Below are 18,476 nucleotides of genomic sequence, written 5' to 3' on the forward strand. Positions count from 1 at the left end.
GCAGGCCCGGGGCGGTCCCGACGGCGGTGGGTGTGCAAGCGCAGGGGCCGGGCTGCACGAGCACGGGGCGCTGGGATGCGGCTGCAGGCACCGAGGCCGGGGATCTGCTCCAGGCGCACGAGCTAACCGGGCGCGGCGAGGGCCAGTCAGGGGCGACAGGCACGTTGCATACCTGCACTGGGCGCAGCCTTTGCGAAACCCGGTTGGGTGCGCGTTGGTGCTTTCAGCGGCGCGGTGGAGCGTCCCGGTCGCCGGGGGATGGGCAGCAGCGCTGGAGCCAGGCTGGCACTGCTCGCTGAAAGAGCCCTTGGCTGGGCTTGTGTGGGAGACAACTGCCCGCCTAGGGCAGTGCGCGACGTGTTTGTTCTCTTTCTCTTTTTGTCCCAAGGTTTCCCTCCGCAAGCGCGCGATGCAGCGGGCGGCGGCGCTGGTCCGGCGGGGCTGTGGTCCCCGAACCCCTGGCTCTTGGGGCCGCAACCAGAGCAGCGCGGCCGCCGAGGCCTCGGCGGTGCTCAAGGTGCGGCCCGAGCGCAGCCGGCGCGAGCGCATCCTCACGCTGGAGTCCATGAACCCGCAAGTGAAGGCGGTGGAGTACGCGGTGCGGGGACCCATAGTGCTGAAGGCTGGAGAGATCGAGCTCGAGCTGCAGCGGGTGAGCGCGCGCCAGGCGCCGGGCGCCGGGCCCCGGGAGGCTGGGGCCGCTTAGCAAGGGAAGAACCGCAGCAGCCCCACGATGTCCACCTCCATGGCCAGTTCCTCATTAAGCCAAGCTTGGCTAAAATGAGAGAATGACTCCTCCCGCCCCTTCATCCACTAGTGCCCAGCACCCGGCACTCAGTGAGGCCTTTCAATACGGTTCACTTGTTGAATTGTATTCGGCAATTGTTGAGCGGCCCATGCTGCCAGGCACCGCGCGTTGTGTGTCTGCCCTACCCTCGTGGAACCAAGATCCATGGAGGGAAGGAACATAAGTGAATGAAGAAAGAAGCAAGAGAGTCTCAGTGATAAGTTCTTGGAAGAAAGGAATAACGAAAGAGGGTTGGAATGGGGATGGTGGGAGGGAAACCATTTTAGGTAGAGGGGATACAGGGGGCTCTGTGGAAACTTGGGTCTGTTCACCAGCCTCTTTCTCCGTGTCTTTGGCCTTTAGGGTCTTTGCTAGTCCTGATTCCCAGAGGAGTCGTCAGAATTCCTTCCTTTAGGCCCCTCTGAAGCCTTGGCTGACTAGCCACTTCTCTGGTTTGGGGACAGTCACCGAGGTGGGGAACCAGAGGGTTGGGCCTGTTGGGCTTTGGTAAGGAGGCCCTGGGACTTTCTTCGTCTTGGGGCGGGCCTACCTGGCTGGAATCTTGGCTTGAGTTTATAGCTTCGTGTATGGTGACCCCACAGCCAGGAGGGATTTCTGCCTCCCCACAACCAGGATGCCTGGGATGGGTAATAGAGGTGTCCCTGTAAGATAAAGTTCTAGCCTGGGTGGAATTCAGGAGGCAGAGCCAAGAGGGGTTATCTTAAAAAGTAAACACTCCTAAGATTTATAAGAAGCTAATAATCACCCAACTGCTTGCTAGAGAGTCTGACTGAAAATAGAGGTGGAAGGGAGGGTTCCTTGATCTTGCCCTTAGACGGGTGACTTAGTGTTCCATGAATGCATGGCAGTAAGCCTCAGGGGTATCATGACACTTGGCCCCATTCCCGTGGGGACGTGGGGGTTTTAATGAGCTCCTGGCCTCCTGAGACCTTGTTGGGACACCCAGTTCTGCTGACTCAAAACCGAGCTGGAAAAGTCAGAGTCCAGTGTCTCCTGCTGACTCCTTGCAGGGCTAAGTTTAAAGCTGGCTAGGAGGAGGCTGGCTTTGTTTCTGTGCCTCCCTGGCCCAGAGGTGGGCCAGGCAGAGAACATAGGCTGTTGCTGTCTGGCAGGCCGGAGCTGGCCATCCTTGAGGCAACAGCGTCCCTGCTAAAACACAGCTGGGATTAACGTGTTCCTGGTGTATTACATTACAGTTGATTTCTCTGGTTCCAGAGCTGGCAGGGGTTCCAGGAATTACCTCTGCCTTTTGCTAAATAGCAACTCCTTTGTCCACCCAGTGAGGCTTGAGGATAATGAGAACAGAGAGGGCACTGTCTTTACTTTTTCGTTGTTCTCTGAGCCTGAGTTCCCCTCCCCCTATTCTTTAAGAATGTGGTGGGATTTTTTAGCAGGCAGAATATGTGAGAGCCTTCCAAGTGGGAGCAGTGCTGTGAGCAACAGCAGGAAGTTGGGGAGTTGTGGGCATTTGGGGAAGGGGGCTGGTGCTGTTAGTGGAACACTAACAGAGGGATGTGGGAGGTGAATGAGACAGAAAAGGTGGACTGGAGTCTTGTGTGCTGGGATTAGGACTTCATGGTACGTTTGGGTGGGAGCTGGGAACCAGGAATGGTTTCCAGCAGGAGTGTGGCTTAATGATTGCAGGTGGGCAAATTTCTTGGTCACTGGGCCAGGGGCATCTCTGATTTCTGAGACAGAAGCTCCACATCCCCATATCCTACTCCTGAGTTGAGCAGTTTTTTTGGCCACCTACGTTTTGTGATGCTTTCATTCAAGCGCATGCTTTCTCATTCTCTTCTCACTGTGAGTCTCGGTTCCCTGGCTGTGGCTGCTGGCCAGACCAGCTTAGATAGCCTCACTGAAACCCTTCCTTCTTGGGAGACAGCCCCGCTTCCGTTTGCTAGCTTAAACGGTGCTCCTTCTGTAGAACCACATTTCCCCAGTCCTTTCTTTTTATTTATTTATGGCTTGCCTTAACTTTGCACAGCTTTGGTTTTTCTACTCCTGTATTGAATTGTCGTGATCAAAACTGGTTGGTTGGAGACCGGCCGCGGTGGCTCACACCTGTAATCCCAACGCTTTGGGAGCCTTAGGCGGATGGATCACCTGAGGTCAGGAATTTGAGACCAGCCTGGCCAACATGATGAGACCCCCATCTCTACTAAAAACACAAAAATTAGTTGGGCATGGTGGCACACGCCTGTAATCCCAGCTACTCTGCAGGCTGAGTTAGGAGAATTGCTTGAACCTGGGAGGTGGAGGTGGCAGTGAGCCGAGATCGTGCCACTGCACTCCAGCCTGGGCAACAGAATGAGACTCCAACTCAAAAAAACCCAAAAAAAACAAAAACCTGTTGGTTAGAGATGGGTTGGGCTACGATTTATAGGGAGTAGGGTGACTTGGGATGAATCCTATATCCATTCTGGGCCTCAGTTTCCCTAAACAGATGTGGTCTGGCTGGGCCAGAGTTCCCCCCTTGCCCTCAGTTTTATACCTCCTTGTCCATTCAAAACTGTCCTTGGGGACTCAAGGTGACTCTTGGTGGTACCAAGGCCTACATGCTGTATATGGAATTCTTTTACCAGTGCTCTGCAAATAGTACAGGCTGTTTGGCTGGACATGTGACTCTGGTGTTTGACTTTGGGTGGCTGGCAGAGCTCAGTCCCCGTCCTTTATGATTCTCTGGGAACAGAGCCTGAAGGAGGTGGGGAGGTGAGCTAAGGGCTGTGAAAGGGGCTGTTCTCTTGCAGCCCCAACGGTGTGCTCTTAGAGGGGCCCTGCTTCTCCCTGACAGCAGCTCCAAGGCGAGAACCTATCTTAGCTTTTCAGATCCTGGTGTTCACTGTGAGCAGCACTTAAAAATAAGCTGCAATTAAAAGGAGTTTTGAAAAGATCTGACAGTTCTTCCTCAACCTACTTTTTCCCTTGCTTCATTGGGGGATGGGGGTTGGGAATTGGTGCAAGTGGAGACAGAGGAATGGCTTTGCTTCTAGTTGTAAGGCAATAGTCAGGGCAAACATTCAGAACTGACGGGAAGACTGATGATTACTGGTCACATCTGTGTGTGTTGTATCCAAACAAAAGTAAAAGCAGAGGGTGCTAAGGCACGTGGCTATAGTTAGCTGAGAACTAAGATTGGAAACCCTGGATGTGCCAAGCACACGTGGTGAATGTCGTTCGTTTTCTATGGTGTTGAGATGCTACTTTATTTATTTTTGTTTATTTTTGAGACAGAGTTTCGCTCTTGTTGCCCAGGCTGGAGTGCAATGATGTGATCTCGGCTCACTGCAACCTCCGCCTCCCGGGTTCAAGCAATTCTCCTGCCTCAGCCTCCTGAGTAGCTGAGATTACAGGCATGCACCACCACACCTGGCTAATTTTGTGTTTTTAGTAGAGACGGGGTTTCTCCATGTTGATCAGCTGGTCTCGAACTCCTGACCTCAGGTGATCCACCTGCCTTGGCCTCCCAAAGCGCTGGGATTACAGTCATGAGCCACCTCGCCCAGCCTTTATTTTTTTGAGACAGGCTCTTGCTCTGTTGCCTAGGCTGGAATGCAGTGGCACAGTCATGGCTCACTGCAGCCTTGAACTCCTGGGCTCAAGTCATTCTCCAACCTCAGCCTCCTGAGCAGCTTGGACTACAGATGTGTGCCACCATGCCTGGCTAATTTTTAAATTTTTTGTAGAGACTAGGTCTTCTTATGTTGCTTAGGGTGGTCTTAAACTCCTGACTTCAAGCAGTCCTCCCACCTTGGCCTCCCAAAGTACTGGGTGGGCGGGCATGAGCCACCACACCCAGCTACTTTTTCTTGTGTAATTATTATTAAATAATAATACTAACTATTGTTAATCCAGCCAAACAGCCCATACTGTTTGCAGAGCACCTGGCAAAAGGATTCCATAGCTTTGTCGCCCAGACAGGCGTGCAGTGGCACAATCTCAGCTCACTGCAGCCTCAACTTCCTGGGCTCAAGCAATCCTCACACCTTAGTCTCCTGAGCAAATTACACCATGCCTGGCTAATTTTTGCATTTTTTTTTGTAGAGACAAGGTTTTGCCATGTTGCCCAGGCTATTAATTTTTTTTTTTTTTTTTTAAGAGACAGGGTCTCGCTTTTTCTCCTAGGCTGGGGTGCAGTGGCGCAGTCATAGCTCACTGTAACCTCAAATTCCTGGGCTCAAGCAATCCTCCTGCCTCCTCAGAAGCTAGGACTTCAGGTGAGTGCTACCATGTTGGCTATTTTTCTGTTTTTATAGAGATGGGATCTTGCTTACGTTGTCCCAGCTTGTCTCAAACTGCTAGCCTTGGGCGATCCTCCCACCTCAGCCTCCCAAAGCACCAGGATTACTTGTGTGTAAGCCACTGTACCTGGCCTAGATTCTACTTTAAAATTTGTAGTGCAGGCTTCCAATAGGATGAACCCTTCACCTACCCAGCCTTTCCAAGTCAGTCACCACACATGTCCTGGGCTCTGCCTTTGTGTGCTGTGGGCCTCAGGCAAGTCATTTACCCTTCTGCAAAATGAGGCCAGTTTATTTCTCTGAAAGACTAGTTTGAAATGTTAATGATAAAATAATACACACACAGAAAAAGAAAATAAAATATAAAGAGATGTTAGTGATTATGCTTTGAACAGCTGTGAAACTAATTAGAACTGTCAGGTCTTGGTTCTCAAGCTAATGAGAATGGCCTGGGGATGAGGTGCTGAGGTCCTTGTCTTTCCTACCTCCTGAGGCTCTGGGTCTGGGAAGTGCTCTGTGGGGCTTGCTTTTTCCTCCTGGGTCTCTGCCTTGCTGTTCGGAGCAACTCCCACTATCCTGTTTGGAATTTGGAGTTTATCCTTTCACCTCTGCTTCTGCCTTGCGAATCTAGGCTTCTATAGTTGACCACCCCACAGATGCCCAGAGTTCAGGGGCCTGCACCCGGCCTGCCCTGCCTCAGTGATCAGATAGCTCCACCCTGGGGTCTCTCGCCTGCGCTCTCAGCCACAGATAGTGTGGCTGCAGCTCCAGTTTTTTCTGGCTTCACTTGTCTTTCTGTTTTGGGACCAGATCTTGTGCTGAGCCTCTGCTGTTAAATGGACCTGTTTCTGGGACCATGAGGTCTCGTTGGCATTTGTCTCTGGGGCCTCTTGCTAGAGCTGTCTGTAGGACTTTCTGCCCTTCCCAGCCCCAGTCAATGCTCTTTTTGGGGTCAGGAACCCAGGGGCACTTTCACATCATGCTCCCAGGCCTGGGACCAGTGGGTCCTCTCTCCCACTGCCTGCCCTTCTCCTTCCACCCACCCTCTTCTTATTCTTCACCAGCCTAGACTCTGGTGGGTGGCCGTCTCATCTGTGCTGCTCTTGGCTGTCACTGGGGCATGGGTGACCAGTATTTGTTGAATGGGAGGAAAGTTCTCTGTCAGCCTTTTTGCCTACAGGCCATGTGAAGTGACCAGAGCCATCCCTTGCATAAGGAAATGGCCTTGTGCCTGTTTTTTTTCTCCATTTTTATTGAGGGGGAGACAAATATAATTGACAAAGAAAAATTGTATACATTCAAGGGACACATTGTGATGGTTTGATATTTATATACATTGTATATGTAATATGACATGGAAATGATTATCACAGTCAATTATTAATATTCCATCCTTTACCACACATAGTCACCATCCGTGTGTATGTGCTGAGGACACATAAGCCCTGTTCTCAGCAAATTTCAAGTAAAAGATGTAGTTCTTTTTGAGACGGAGTTTTGCTCTTGTTGCCCAGGCTAGAGTGCAATGGCGTGATCTCCACCTCCCTGGTTCAAGGGATTCTCCTGCCTCAGCCTCCTGAGTAGCTGGGATTACAGGCATGTGCCACCACACCCAGTTAATTTTGTATTTTTAGTAGAGACGGAGTTTCTCCATGTTGGTCAGGCTGGTCTTGAACTCCCAACCTCAGGTGATTTGCCCGCCTTGGCCTCCCAAAGTGCTGGGATTACAGGTGTGAGACACTGCACCTGGCCAAAAATACAGTTTTCTTAACTATAGTCACCATGCTGTACATTAGATCCCCGGGTCTTATTCATCTTTTTTAAAAGTATTTTTTAATTTCTGTGGGTATGTGGTAGGCGTTTTTTTGGTTTTGTTTTGTTTTTTGAGATGGAGTCTTGCTCTGTCACCAGGCTGGAGTGCAGTGGCGTGATCTTGGCTCACTGCAATCTCTGCCTCCCGGATTCTAGCCATTCCCCCACCTCAGCCTCCTGAGTAGTTGGGACTATAGGTGTGCACCACCACACCCTGCTAATTTTTTGTATTTTAGTAGAGACGGGGTTTCACCATATTGGCCAGGGTGGTCTCGATCTCCTGACCTCATGATCTGCCTGCCTCAGCCTCTCAAAGTGCTGGGATTACAGGTGTAAGCCACCGCACCTGTAAGCCACCGCACCTGGCTGTTAGGTGTATTAATTATGGGATATACCAGACATTTTGGTACAGGCATGTAGTGTGTAATAATTTCATCAAGATACAGTTCAAGATAAGATTTGGGAAGAAAAAAAAAAAAATAAGTTAAAAAAAATAATCCCATCAAGGTAAATGAGGTATCTATCCCCTCCAGCATTTATCCTTTGTCTTACAAACAATCCAATCATGCTCTTTTAGTTATTTTTAAATGTGCAATTATTGACTATAGTTATCCTGCTGTGCTGTCAAATACTAGATCATTCTCTCTACTTTTTGGTACCCATTGACCATCCCCACTTTCCCCCACTTACCCCCACTGCCCTTAACAGACTCTGGGAACCATCCTTCTACTCTCCATCTTCATGAGTTCAGTTTTTAAAAACTTTTAGCTCCCATAAATAAGTGAGAACATGCAAAACATGTCATCTTATGACTGAAAGTTTGTACCCTTTGATCAACATTGCTGTATTTCCACTCCTACCACCCCACCGCTGGCATCTACCACCTCTGCTTTTATTAGTTCAACTTTTTTTTTTTTTTTGAAACAGAGTTTCGCTCTTGTTGCCCAGGCTGGAGTGCAATGGCGCAATCCTGGCTCACCGCAACCTCTGCCTCCCCGCAATCTCTGCTTCCCAGGTTCCAGTGATTCTCCTGACTCAGCCTCCCAAGTAGCTAGGATTACAGGCATGTGCCACCATGCCCAGCTAATTTTGTAATTTTGGTAGAGATGGGGTTTCTCCATGTTGGTCAGGCTGGTCTCAAGTTCAACTTTTTTAGATTAGTTTAACTTTTTTAGATTCCACATATAAGTGAGATTATACAGTGTTTGTCTTTCTGTGTCTGGCTTATTTTACTTCACATATTGTCCTCCAGTTTCATCCATGTTGTTGCAAATGGCAGGATTTTCTTTTTCTTTTTTTAAATGGCTGAATAATAGTCCATTGTATATAATAGTCCATTGTACCATATCTTTATCCGTTCACCTGTTGACGGACACTTAGGTTGGTTCCACATCTTGGCTCTTAGGAATAGTGCTGCAGTGAACAAGGGAGTGCAGACAACTCTTCAAGATAATTATTTCATTTCCTTCAGATCTGTACCCAGCAGTGGGATTGCTGGATCCTAGGGTAGTTCTATATTTAATTTTTTGAGGAACCTCCAAACTGTTTTCCATAATGGAAATGGAAATTGGTGGGCACGTAAATTGGTATGGATTTGCTAAATCCAAGGATGCTCAAGTCCCTGATGTAAATGGTGTAGTATTTGCATATGACCTATGCATATCCTCCTGTATACTTTAAATCATCTCTACAGCCTCTATAGATTACTTATAATATGTAGTACGTACTGTGTACATAATCATTCTACTCTCTCTATTTTTTAGGGAACAATGACAAGAAAAGTCTGTGTTGAGTACAGGTGCAGGGTTTTTTCCTGAGTATTTTTGACCTGCGGTTGGTTGAGTCCGTGGATGCCGGATCCACGGATGCGGAGGCTGACGGCATTCCCTTCCTAGGGCCGCCTTTTTGTTTGTTACCTTTGCTGTGCCTTGTACTTGTTAGAATCATCCATCCGCCTGTGACCCTCATGCTGGTGTGGGGCCTGTGGGCTGGGGAGGACATTTTTTTCTTCTCTCTGCTAACACCCTCTGAAATATGCCATCTCCAGAGCTCAGAGTTGTTGGGGGGCATGGCCTCCCCTGATCCCTGCTTGAGCCAAAGTGGCAGGAGGGGACCCTTCCCTCCGAAGGACCTTCCCTCCGTGCTGCACAAGGGAGGCAGGATGTATGCAGGTGAATTCGAAGGTGGCTCTAGAATGCCGTGAGAGGAATCAGCATGCTATGGCTCATTAGTCCCTCTGAGCTGGCAGGGCCCTGAGGGCAGGGTGGGGGTGAGGTTCCCATGTGTGCTGTGCCTGTGGGCCCTGGACCAGTCACCGTGAGAGTCACTATGGGGAGTCTACCCCAGGCTCTTGGTATTTCCTGCCCCATGTAGATCTTGAGTGCCCAGATGCAGGAGTATGCTCAGAACAGTCTCCTCTGCATGGTGGTCCTTATCTGGGTGGGATGGTTTCTTTGCCCATTCAGGGCAGCCAGTGTCCTGATCTCCAGCTCATCCATCATGGCAAAGTGTCCGGGGTCTGCAGGCACCAAGACCCAAGAATGGAGATGCTGCCTTCCCAGGCTCCCCAGTGGCAGGCCCTGCATTGGTTGAGCAGTACAGGGGAGGGCATGGGAAAGGAGCATTCAGGGCTCTGTTCCAGGTGTTATTTTCTCACTGTGTTGGGCTGGCCCAGGGCCCACAGCTGTGTGTTGGTTCTTGGGCCTCACAACTGTGACAGATTTACTCCCTATGAAGAATGGGCTGTAGCCACACCCCAGAAATCTCCTGGGTTCAGCAAGCTAGGCCTGGGGGCTGTAGCAATTCAGTCAGGCTGAGCAAGGGCCCTATTGCCAGGAACCCAGGCCAGTGCCAAGGGGTGGATCGGGCCTGCCCCTTTGCACATAGAGTCTTGGGTAACTGCCCACACCCTCAGTCTTCTGGGCTCCTGCCTGTAGGATGAGCGTGGGGGCTGTACACCTGCAGCTGGAGCCTCTCCAGAGTGCCTGCTCCCTGCCGCAGCCTACCCCCGTGCAGTGGGCAGTGCTGCCCTGGCCTTGGCTCTCCAGACATAGTGGCTGCATCGGGATGCCACTGGGAATCTTTATCCATGTTGGTGAGACACCGAAGAACTCAGCGGATGGGGCACAAGGGGCTTAGAGGGCCCCTTCTCCCAGAAACATAGCTTGTGGGACTTATGCCCTGCTTATGAAGGTCCAGAGCCTCTTCTGGGGCATCTTCCTCAGTCCCCAGTGCCTCCTCAGTTAGGGCTTAGGGGTGGCACACTAGGGCCAGAAAAGCTGCTTTTGACTCTTAAGCCCACTGGTTTGTTGTTGTTTTTAAGAGACAAGGTAAGGCCAGGTGTGGTGGCTCATACCTATAATCCCAGCACTTGAGGAGGCTGAGGCTGGCAGATCACTTGAGCTTAGGATTTTGAGACCAGCCTTGGAAATATGGTGAAACCCCATGTTTCCATTAAAATACATAATACAAAAAAAAAAAAAGTCTCCATTAAAAATTAAATTAGCAAGGCATGGCAATACCTGCCTATAGTCCCAGCCACACGGGAGGCTCAGGCATGAGATCACTTGAACCCGGGAGGTGGAGGTTGCAGTGACCGAGATCACACCACTGCACTCCAGCCTGGGCAACAAAGGGAAACCCTCTCTCAAAAAAAAAAAAAAAAAAAAAAAAAAGACGGGGTCTCACTCTGATGCCCAGGCTGGAATGTAGTGACATGATCATAGCTCACTGAAACCTTGAACTCCTGGGCTCGAGTGATACTTTCACTTCAGCCTCCTCATAGCTGAGGCTACAGGCATGTGCCACCATGCCTGGCTACTGTTAATTTTTTGTAGAAATGAGGTCTCGATGTGTTGCCCACGCTGTTGTTGAACTCCTGGCCTCAAGGGATCTTCCTGCCTTAGCCTCCCAAAGTGCTGGAATTACAGGTGTGAGTCACTATGTCCAGTCACCACTGTTTTTTTACTTTAGGTGTATATTACTATTTCTAAAAAGGCCATGTCTTCTAAAGTTGCTTTTTTTTTTTTTTTTTTTTTTTGAGATGGAATCTTGCTCTGTCATCCAGGCTGGAGAGCAGTGGTGCAATCTCAGCTCACTGCAACATCTGCCTCCCCGGTTCAAGCAATTCTCCTCCCACAGCTTCCTGAGTAGCTGGGATTACAGGCACCCACCACTGCCCTTGGTTGATTTTTTTGTGTTTTTAATGCAGATAGGGTTTCACCATCTTGGCCAGGCTGGTCTCAAACTCCTGACTTTGTGATCCACCCGCCTCGCCCTCCCAAAGTGCTGGGATGACAGGTGTGAGCCACCATGCCTGGCCTTAAAGTTGCTTTTATTCACACATTGCCTGAAAAGGAGAAAAGACAAGTGTCACAAGCACAGAGTTATATCTGTAAAATTTGTATTTGGGGTACCTTTGGGGAAAGGAGACAGGACAACGGCCGGGCCCTCCCACACGGGCCATGGCCACCACCTTGCCGAGCTTGTTTTTCTTCCTGCTGTGACTCTGGCAACCTTGTTCCTGGGCTGGCTTTTGTAAGATGATATTCGTACTTTGCCCAGGGCTTTCACTGTTTGTCTCAGGTAATCCTCTCAGCTACCCTGGGAAGTCCTTGAACTGTTGTTGACTGCAGTTCTTCCAGTAGCTAATTCTGGATTTGTCAGGGAAATGTGCAAGATTCCCACGTTTCCAGGTCCCCGTAATTTTCTATGTCAAACTCTGCTTTCACCTTTGCAGCAGCCGGTGTATCCTTCCGTCACTTCCGCAGTGACATCGCAAGGGTCTTGGAGTTCTCTCTGTGATCTCTCTTCTGTGCTACACACGTTGCTCAGGCAGTGGCCTCAATTTTGCTCTTCAATCAGTCTTTTTATCCCTGATGCTTTTTTTAAAAAATGTGAAAATCAGCCCACATTTTTCATTCTGCAAAGCGCAGGTTGCAAGAGAATGACCTTGAGGATTCCCTGCTGATCCAGATCTTCTGGTGGGGAGGGTGTCCTCAGTGTCCCTGGCCATTAACTTAGGCCATCGAGGTAAAGCTGCACCTGGGGCAGGGTGCAGGGGAGTCTGGAACCCTGTGTCCCTGACATTTGGCATGATCTACTGCTGGCCCCTGCCTCCCTCCCACACATCTAGCCTGGAGCTGCCTTTTAGACTTGCCTGTGCGGTGGCAGTCAGGCCATGGAGCAGCAGCTGGTTCAGGATCCTTGGGCAGCCAGGAAAGCTCTTCCAGCCCTTCCGGAAAGTGGGAGGCAGAGGAGGAGCATAGTGGTTAAGAAGAGTGAACTTGGAATCCGGCTTCCTGTGTTTATAGTCAATCGCAGCACTTAACATTAATCAGTTATGTGGCTGTGCACAGTGGCTCACCCCTGTAATTCAAATACTTTGGGAGGCCAAGGCGGAGGATCGCCTGAGCCCAGAAGGTCAGGGCTGCCGTGAACGGTGATTACACCACTGCACTCCAGCCAGAGTGACAGAGTGAGACCCTGTTTCTACAAAATGGTAATAATAAGTAATAAATAAAATTATGTTGGCTGGGTGTGATGGCTCACGCCTATAATCTCAGCACTTTGGGAGGCCGGGGTGGATGGATCACATGAGGCCAGGAGTTGGAGACCAGCCTGGCCAACATGGTGAAATTCTGTCTCTGCTAAAAATATAAAAATTAGCCAGGTGTGATGATGCACATCTGTAATCCCAGCTACTCAGGAGACTGAGGCTTGAGAATCGTTTGAACCGGGAGGCAGAGGTTGCAGTGCGCCAAGATGGTACCACTGTACTCCAGCCTGGGTGACAGAGCAAGACTCTGTCTCAAAAAAATAAAATAAAATAAAATTGGCCAGGTGAGGTGGCTAACACCTGTAATCCCAGCACTTTGGGAGGCTGAGGCGGGCAGATCATGAGGTCAGGAGTTCAAGACCAGCCTGGCCAACATGGTGAAACCCCGTCCCTACTAAAAAAATACAGAAATTAGGTGGGCATGGTGGCTCGTGCCTGTAATCCCAGCTACTTAGGAGGCTGAGGTAGGAGAATTGCTTGAACCAGGACCCGGGAGGTGGAGACTGCAGTGAACCCAGATTGCACCACTGCACTCCAGTGTGGGCTACAGAGTAAGACTCCATCTCAAAAAATAAATAAAATAAAATTATGTGACCTTGAGCAAGTTTTCTAGCCTTTTAGATCTCCTTATCTGTCAAATGGGATTAATAATAGTTCTTCCTCATGGGGCGGCTGTGAAGGTTAAACAAGACCAGGCATGTCAGAGGTCTGACACTAAGTCAGTTACTTGGTAAGGCTCAAAATAGGGCTGTTTATTAATATCCTGCATGAACCCTGCCTGGCCTCTGGAATCCAGGGTCTAAGAGTTTCTAAGTAACCACCTGTTGCTTTCTCTCTGCCCAGGGTATCAAAAAGCCGTTCACAGAGGTCATCCGAGCCAACATCGGGGATGCCCAGGCTATGGGGCAGCAGCCAATCACCTTCCTCCGGCAGGTGAGCCGCCCCTTGGAGCAGAGGCTGCAGGAGGGCAGGGCTTTAGGCTGGGCGGGCTGTCGTGGGGGCTGTCCTTAACCCCCTCTCTGTCCAGGCCCTCCCAGGCCTGATGCCCTCTGGCTGTCTCCCTTAGCCTCCTTCCTGCCTTTCTGAGGTTGTTGGAAATTCCCAGACGCGTTTTGGGGTTGCTCTGGTGTAGGAGGCTCCCAGGGAGACTCTTCCACAGGGTGGGGTCCTGGGAGCTGAGTTACAAGCTTGTTGGGAAAAGGCAGTGGTGGAGTAGGCAGCAGCCCAAGGGACAGGGAAAGGCCGGCTGGGCTGGGGGTAGCGTGGGTGGGGGGCAGGAGGTGGCTTCCCGCTTGAGGCCCTCCCGGGTGTGAGTGTGGACTCTGCTGGGTACCAGCTGTGTGGCTTTGGGCAGGTGGAAGTTGGCAGAGCACTGCCTTGCGGGACTGCCGGGCCTTGATGAGGTGATAAGTGCAGAGGCCTCCTGGGCCCAGCACAGGAGCTCGAGGTTGGGGGCTGCCAGTGTGAGCCGCTGCGCCCCTGGCTGCCTCGTCAGTGACCCGGCTCCAGGAGAAGGTGGCTTCTGTGTTTCAGTCTGAGCACTAACCTCGAGAGTGCCGCCTGGCCGGGACTGTGGGATTTGTGGGCTGGAGGCGGCCAGGTGGGAGATGCCCCAGGGCAGAGGCCTGTTTTATTTAGTTTTTTGTTTGTTTGTTTTTGAGATGGAGTCTTTCTGTTGCCCGGGCTGGAGTGCAGTGGCATATTCTCAGCTTACAGCAATCTCCACCTCCTGGGTTCATACAGTTTTCCTGCCTTAGCCTCCCAAGTAGCTCCAATTACAGCCATGCACCACCACGCCCAGCTAATTTTTGTATTTTTGGTAGAGACACAGTTTCACCATGTTGACCAGGCTCGTCTCAAACTCCCGACCTCAAGCGATCTGCCTGCCTTTGCTTCCCAAAGTGCTGGGATTACAGGTGTGAGCCACCATGCCCAGCCTGTTTTATTTAGTTTTAAATTTTTAATTATTATTATTTTTTTAGAGCCAGGGTCTTGCTCTGTTGCCCAGGCTGGAGTGCACTTGAAACGATCACAGCTCCTATAACCTCAAACTCCTGGGCTGAAGCAATCCTCCTGCCTCAGCCTCCTGAGTATCTGGGACTATAGGTGTGTGCCACCACACCCGGCTAATTTTTAAAATTTTTGGTAGACACAAGATCTTGCTGTGTTCCCCAGGCTGGTCTCGAACACCTGGGCTCAAGCAATCCTTTCCTGCCTCAACCTCCTGAGCCACTGGGATTGAGGCCCTTTTTGAATCAAAATGTGGTGCTGTGTGTGGTTAAGTTTCATGGGCTGGGGCCATCAGGGAAGTTGAGCCCTGTAAACCTCAATTCCCTGTTCCTCGCCTTGCTCTCTGGGGCAGAGGGCTGGGAGGGGCTGGGAGGGCTCAGCCCACAGCTCCTGAGGGAGTTGTCACAGGGCAGTGAGAGAGAGGAGCTGAGCCTGGCCCTGGTCTGGGGGCGCCCACTGTGCCTCCCTCCCACGGCCACTGCTGCTGACCCTCGGAGCAGGCCCACGGCCGTGGATGTTAGAGTCCCCATGCTGGGCCCAGGAGGGGGAAACGAATCGGACCACACGGTAGCTCTGCCAGGGAAACGAGGTGGGAGGAGGCCAGAGGGCCCAGACTGCCCTGGAGCATGAGCATTGGAGGGGAGGGCCAAGCGAAAGTGGCCTCTCAGTAGAGGTCCCTGCACAGGCCTGGACTCAGGTTGTGGCAGGCTCCAGGACAGGCCTCACTCTGCCTTACTTGCTGGAGATGTGTTTCCAGGTCCAGCCCTGCTGCTGTGCATGGCAGGCCCAGCCTCCCCAGCCTGGTGCCGGCTGCCTCTGGCCTTCACATGTCTCCTCTGACCTGCGTAGGTGCCCCTGGGAGGTGGACAGGCAGCTCACTGCCCATTGTGCAGATGAACAGAAGCCAGGCTCCATGAACCCAGGTGCTTGCTGGTTACCCGGCTGGTGTCAGAGCCACGAGCCCTGACCCCCTCAGTGTACCTGGCTCTGCTCCTCTACGCCAGCCTCAACTTTCCGGGCGAGCTGGGGTTATTGGCACTTTTGTACACATTTTCTTGCTAATTCTCTTAATTTGTGGGTTTGGGGTGATGTTCTCTGTTACAGAGCAGAGAAAGCTGGCCGTTTTCATCTGGGGAGGAAAGGGGGTGATGAGGAATGCAGGTGGAGAGGGCCTAGGGCATTGGGGGAGTTCAGGCTGGAAGTAGGAGGATCTGTAGCCCTGCTCCACCTGCCCTCTGCTTTGCAGACCCCTATATTGTGCCTTGGATGTGTGAGCCTGTTGTCCCTAGTGGAAGAGCTTGGGCCAGGGGCTCAGTAGCAGCCTCACTCTGTTCGTTGGCTCCTCCTCTAGCAGCCCAGGTCACAGTACATCCCAACTCTCAGCTTCTCTTCTGCTGCAGAGATCCCAGCGTCCTCCCCACCTGTGCCCAAGCTCCCACAGGCTGAATCCTTGCAGAGCAGTTTGTGGCAGCCCCATCCCTGGGAGCTGTTTTCTTTCCAGTGACTTCTGTGTCCCTCCCAGAGCTCTGGGAGTGGAGCTGCTGGGAGCCCAGCCTGTGCCTTGTTCCCCAGGTGATGGCACTGTGCACCTACCCAAACCTTCTGGACAGCCCCAGCTTCCCAGAAGATGCCAAGAAACGAGCCCGGCGGATCCTGCAGGCTTGTGGAGGGAACAGCCTGGGTGAGGCCCCAACTTGCCAGGCCCCCGGGTGAACGTATGCTCCCAGCGGCCCTGGCCTCGAGCGGAGGGTCATGCGTGCGAATGAGTGTGTGAACGTGTGTGGGTGGCTGACAGCACGCAGAATAAACGCAAAATAGTGTCCTCTTCCCGCTCATGCCTCGCTGGCCTCCTGTTTATTAAGTGGGCGGTGCCAGCGCCGCCTTTAGGTACAAGTGCCTGCGTCATGCTGGGTGCGGAGCCTGCCCCTGGCAGCCAGCCTCGTTGGACGGCAGCTGAGCCTGCCTTTGTCACAGCAGGTTTCACCTCGCAGTAGGAGGCTGGGTAGAAGTGCAGTGCCCGGTTTTGTTCAGTGTCCTTGCCTCGGTGGCCCCCAGCTCTAAACGTGTCCCTGTACCATCTTGGAGATGGCAGCCAATTGCTGGGGGAAGGGAAGCACTTTGGGACTCCTCCCACCCCGTTCTGTATCTTTCTTCAGTCCGATGGTGCCAGTTCCCCCTGGCACTTCATGGTGTCCCCCTGGCACTCAAGCCAGCCCTCACTTCCCCTTTTGGCAACCCGTGCCCCAACGTCTGCCTCCTGACAGGGCACCAGGCACAGGGGCTCTGTGGAGGGAACCTGGAACTTGGCTCCTGTGATGTGAAGATGGTTCTCTCCCTCCTCTGCGGGGATGGAGTTCCAGCCTCCACGGCTCTGGCTCTGTGTTCTCTCATTTTCTTTCCTCTATTTATTTTTGCTGGTTCCTTCATGCAGCACCCACGCTGGGAATCCAGCTTCCCTCACCCCGAGGAAAGCTGCTGTTCTTAGAGTCTTCCTAGGATGTAAGCCCTGATGTTCCGGAAAGCGGAGCTGAGGGTGGGTCAGGGACGAATTCTGGTGGCTTCCTCAGCAGGGGAGCAGCCCCCCTTGTTGTGGCTCTCTCCCCGCTCCCCCCAACTTTTTCTGCTCCAGCCCTTGTTGATGGCCCTGTACTCACTCTCCTGGCTGTGGCCTCTGAGTCTGAGCACTGTCCCTTTCAGGAAGGGGCCAGCCGCCCCTTGCTTTTCCAAAGCCTGCCAGCCTGGTTGGGGTGTGGGCCAGGGCCTTGAGTGCCAAGACCTAAACCACAGGCTGGCAGAAAGCGGCCCTGCAGCACAGAGGCCTGGCTCTTCTTTCCCCCACACTCTCTGCCTGGCCCCAAAGGCAAAGGTTATTTCTCAAAGATTCCATGCCCATGGCTCTGAGACTGCTGGAAGCCCCAACTGAGAGGCAGGGGGTGGGGAGTGTGCCTTCTGTGTGTCTGATGTGAGTGTCGGGGGACGGGGCAGGGATTTTTGTTCCACTTACTAAGTCTCATCAACTGCGTGTTTTTGCAACTTCGTGTCAGCCAGAGCTGGGGTAGTGGGGCTGAGAGGCTGTGTCCCTGTGAGTCCCCTCTTGGGGTATTACAGCAAAAGACCAGTTGGCCTTCATGGTTTTGGGGGCCCATCCTGGGTCCTGCTTCAGAACCTCATGAACACAGGTGAGATCGGAGTGCTTGGAGTCTCTCTCATCCTTTAGCTAGGAAGTACTTTGTACCTACCTCCTGGGCTTGCAAGAAAGATTGACGTGTGTGCTAAAGCCCCTTTTAGAGAAGCCCTGCCATTCTAGGGGGCAGGACAGTGTGGTTCATCCCATGACAGGGACATGGTGGTGTCGCTCTCTGTCACCTACTCTGGGCAGCCTGAACACTTTTCTGCCCACAGGAGTAAAAGGAAATTGAGTATGTCACGATGCCCCAGGGCCACCCTGACCCATAGGGAGATTATTAAATATGTACACAAAGTCTTGAAGCTCACCCAGGATGTGTTTTTATCATGCCCTTTAAAATTATTTCTTGGGCTGGGTGTGGTGGCTCATACCTGTAATCCCAGCACTTTGGGACGCTGAGGCAGGTGGATCACCTGAGGTCAGGAGTTCAAGATCAGCCTGGCCAACATGGCAAAACCCTGTCTCTACTAAAAATAAAAAAAATAGCCAGGCATTGTGGCAGACACCTGTAATCCCAGCTACTCAGGTGGCTGAGGCAGGAGAATCACTTGAACCCAGGAGGCGGAGATTACAGTGAGCTGAGATTGTGCCATTGCACTCCAGCCTGGGTGACGAGAGTAAAACTCCATCCCCTCAGAAAAAAAAATAATAATTATTTCTAGGCCGGGCGCGGTGGCTCACGCCTGTAATCCCAGTACTTTGGGAGGCCGAGGCGGGTGGATCACGAGGTCAAGAGATCGAGACCATCCTGGTCAACATGGTGAAACCCCGTCTCTACTAAAAATACAAAAATATTAGCTGGGTACGGTGGTGCATGCCTGTAATCCCAGCTACTCAGGAGGCTGAGGCAGGAGAATTGCT

At 51.9% G+C, this 18,476-nt stretch overlaps 1 protein-coding gene across 1 annotated transcript in view; it reads left to right on the forward strand.

Annotated features, from left to right (window-relative positions):
• The first annotated feature begins 409 nt into the window (after positions 1-409).
• Positions 410-18,476, forward strand: part of GPT2 (glutamic--pyruvic transaminase 2) — a 40,892-nt gene continuing 22,825 nt past the window's right edge. Inside the window, exons 1-3 of the mRNA XM_012473552.2 lie at positions 410-652; positions 13,262-13,351; positions 16,001-16,109. Coding sequence (XP_012328975.1) covers positions 410-652; positions 13,262-13,351; positions 16,001-16,109 — 442 coding nt within the window. The remainder of the gene's footprint in view (positions 653-13,261; positions 13,352-16,000; positions 16,110-18,476) is intronic.

This window comes from Aotus nancymaae, unplaced genomic scaffold, assembly GCF_030222135.1.
Source record: "Aotus nancymaae isolate 86718 unplaced genomic scaffold, 86718_ANA_hifiasm-v0.15.2.pri h1tg000030l, whole genome shotgun sequence".
NCBI lineage: Eukaryota > Metazoa > Chordata > Mammalia > Primates > Aotidae > Aotus > Aotus nancymaae.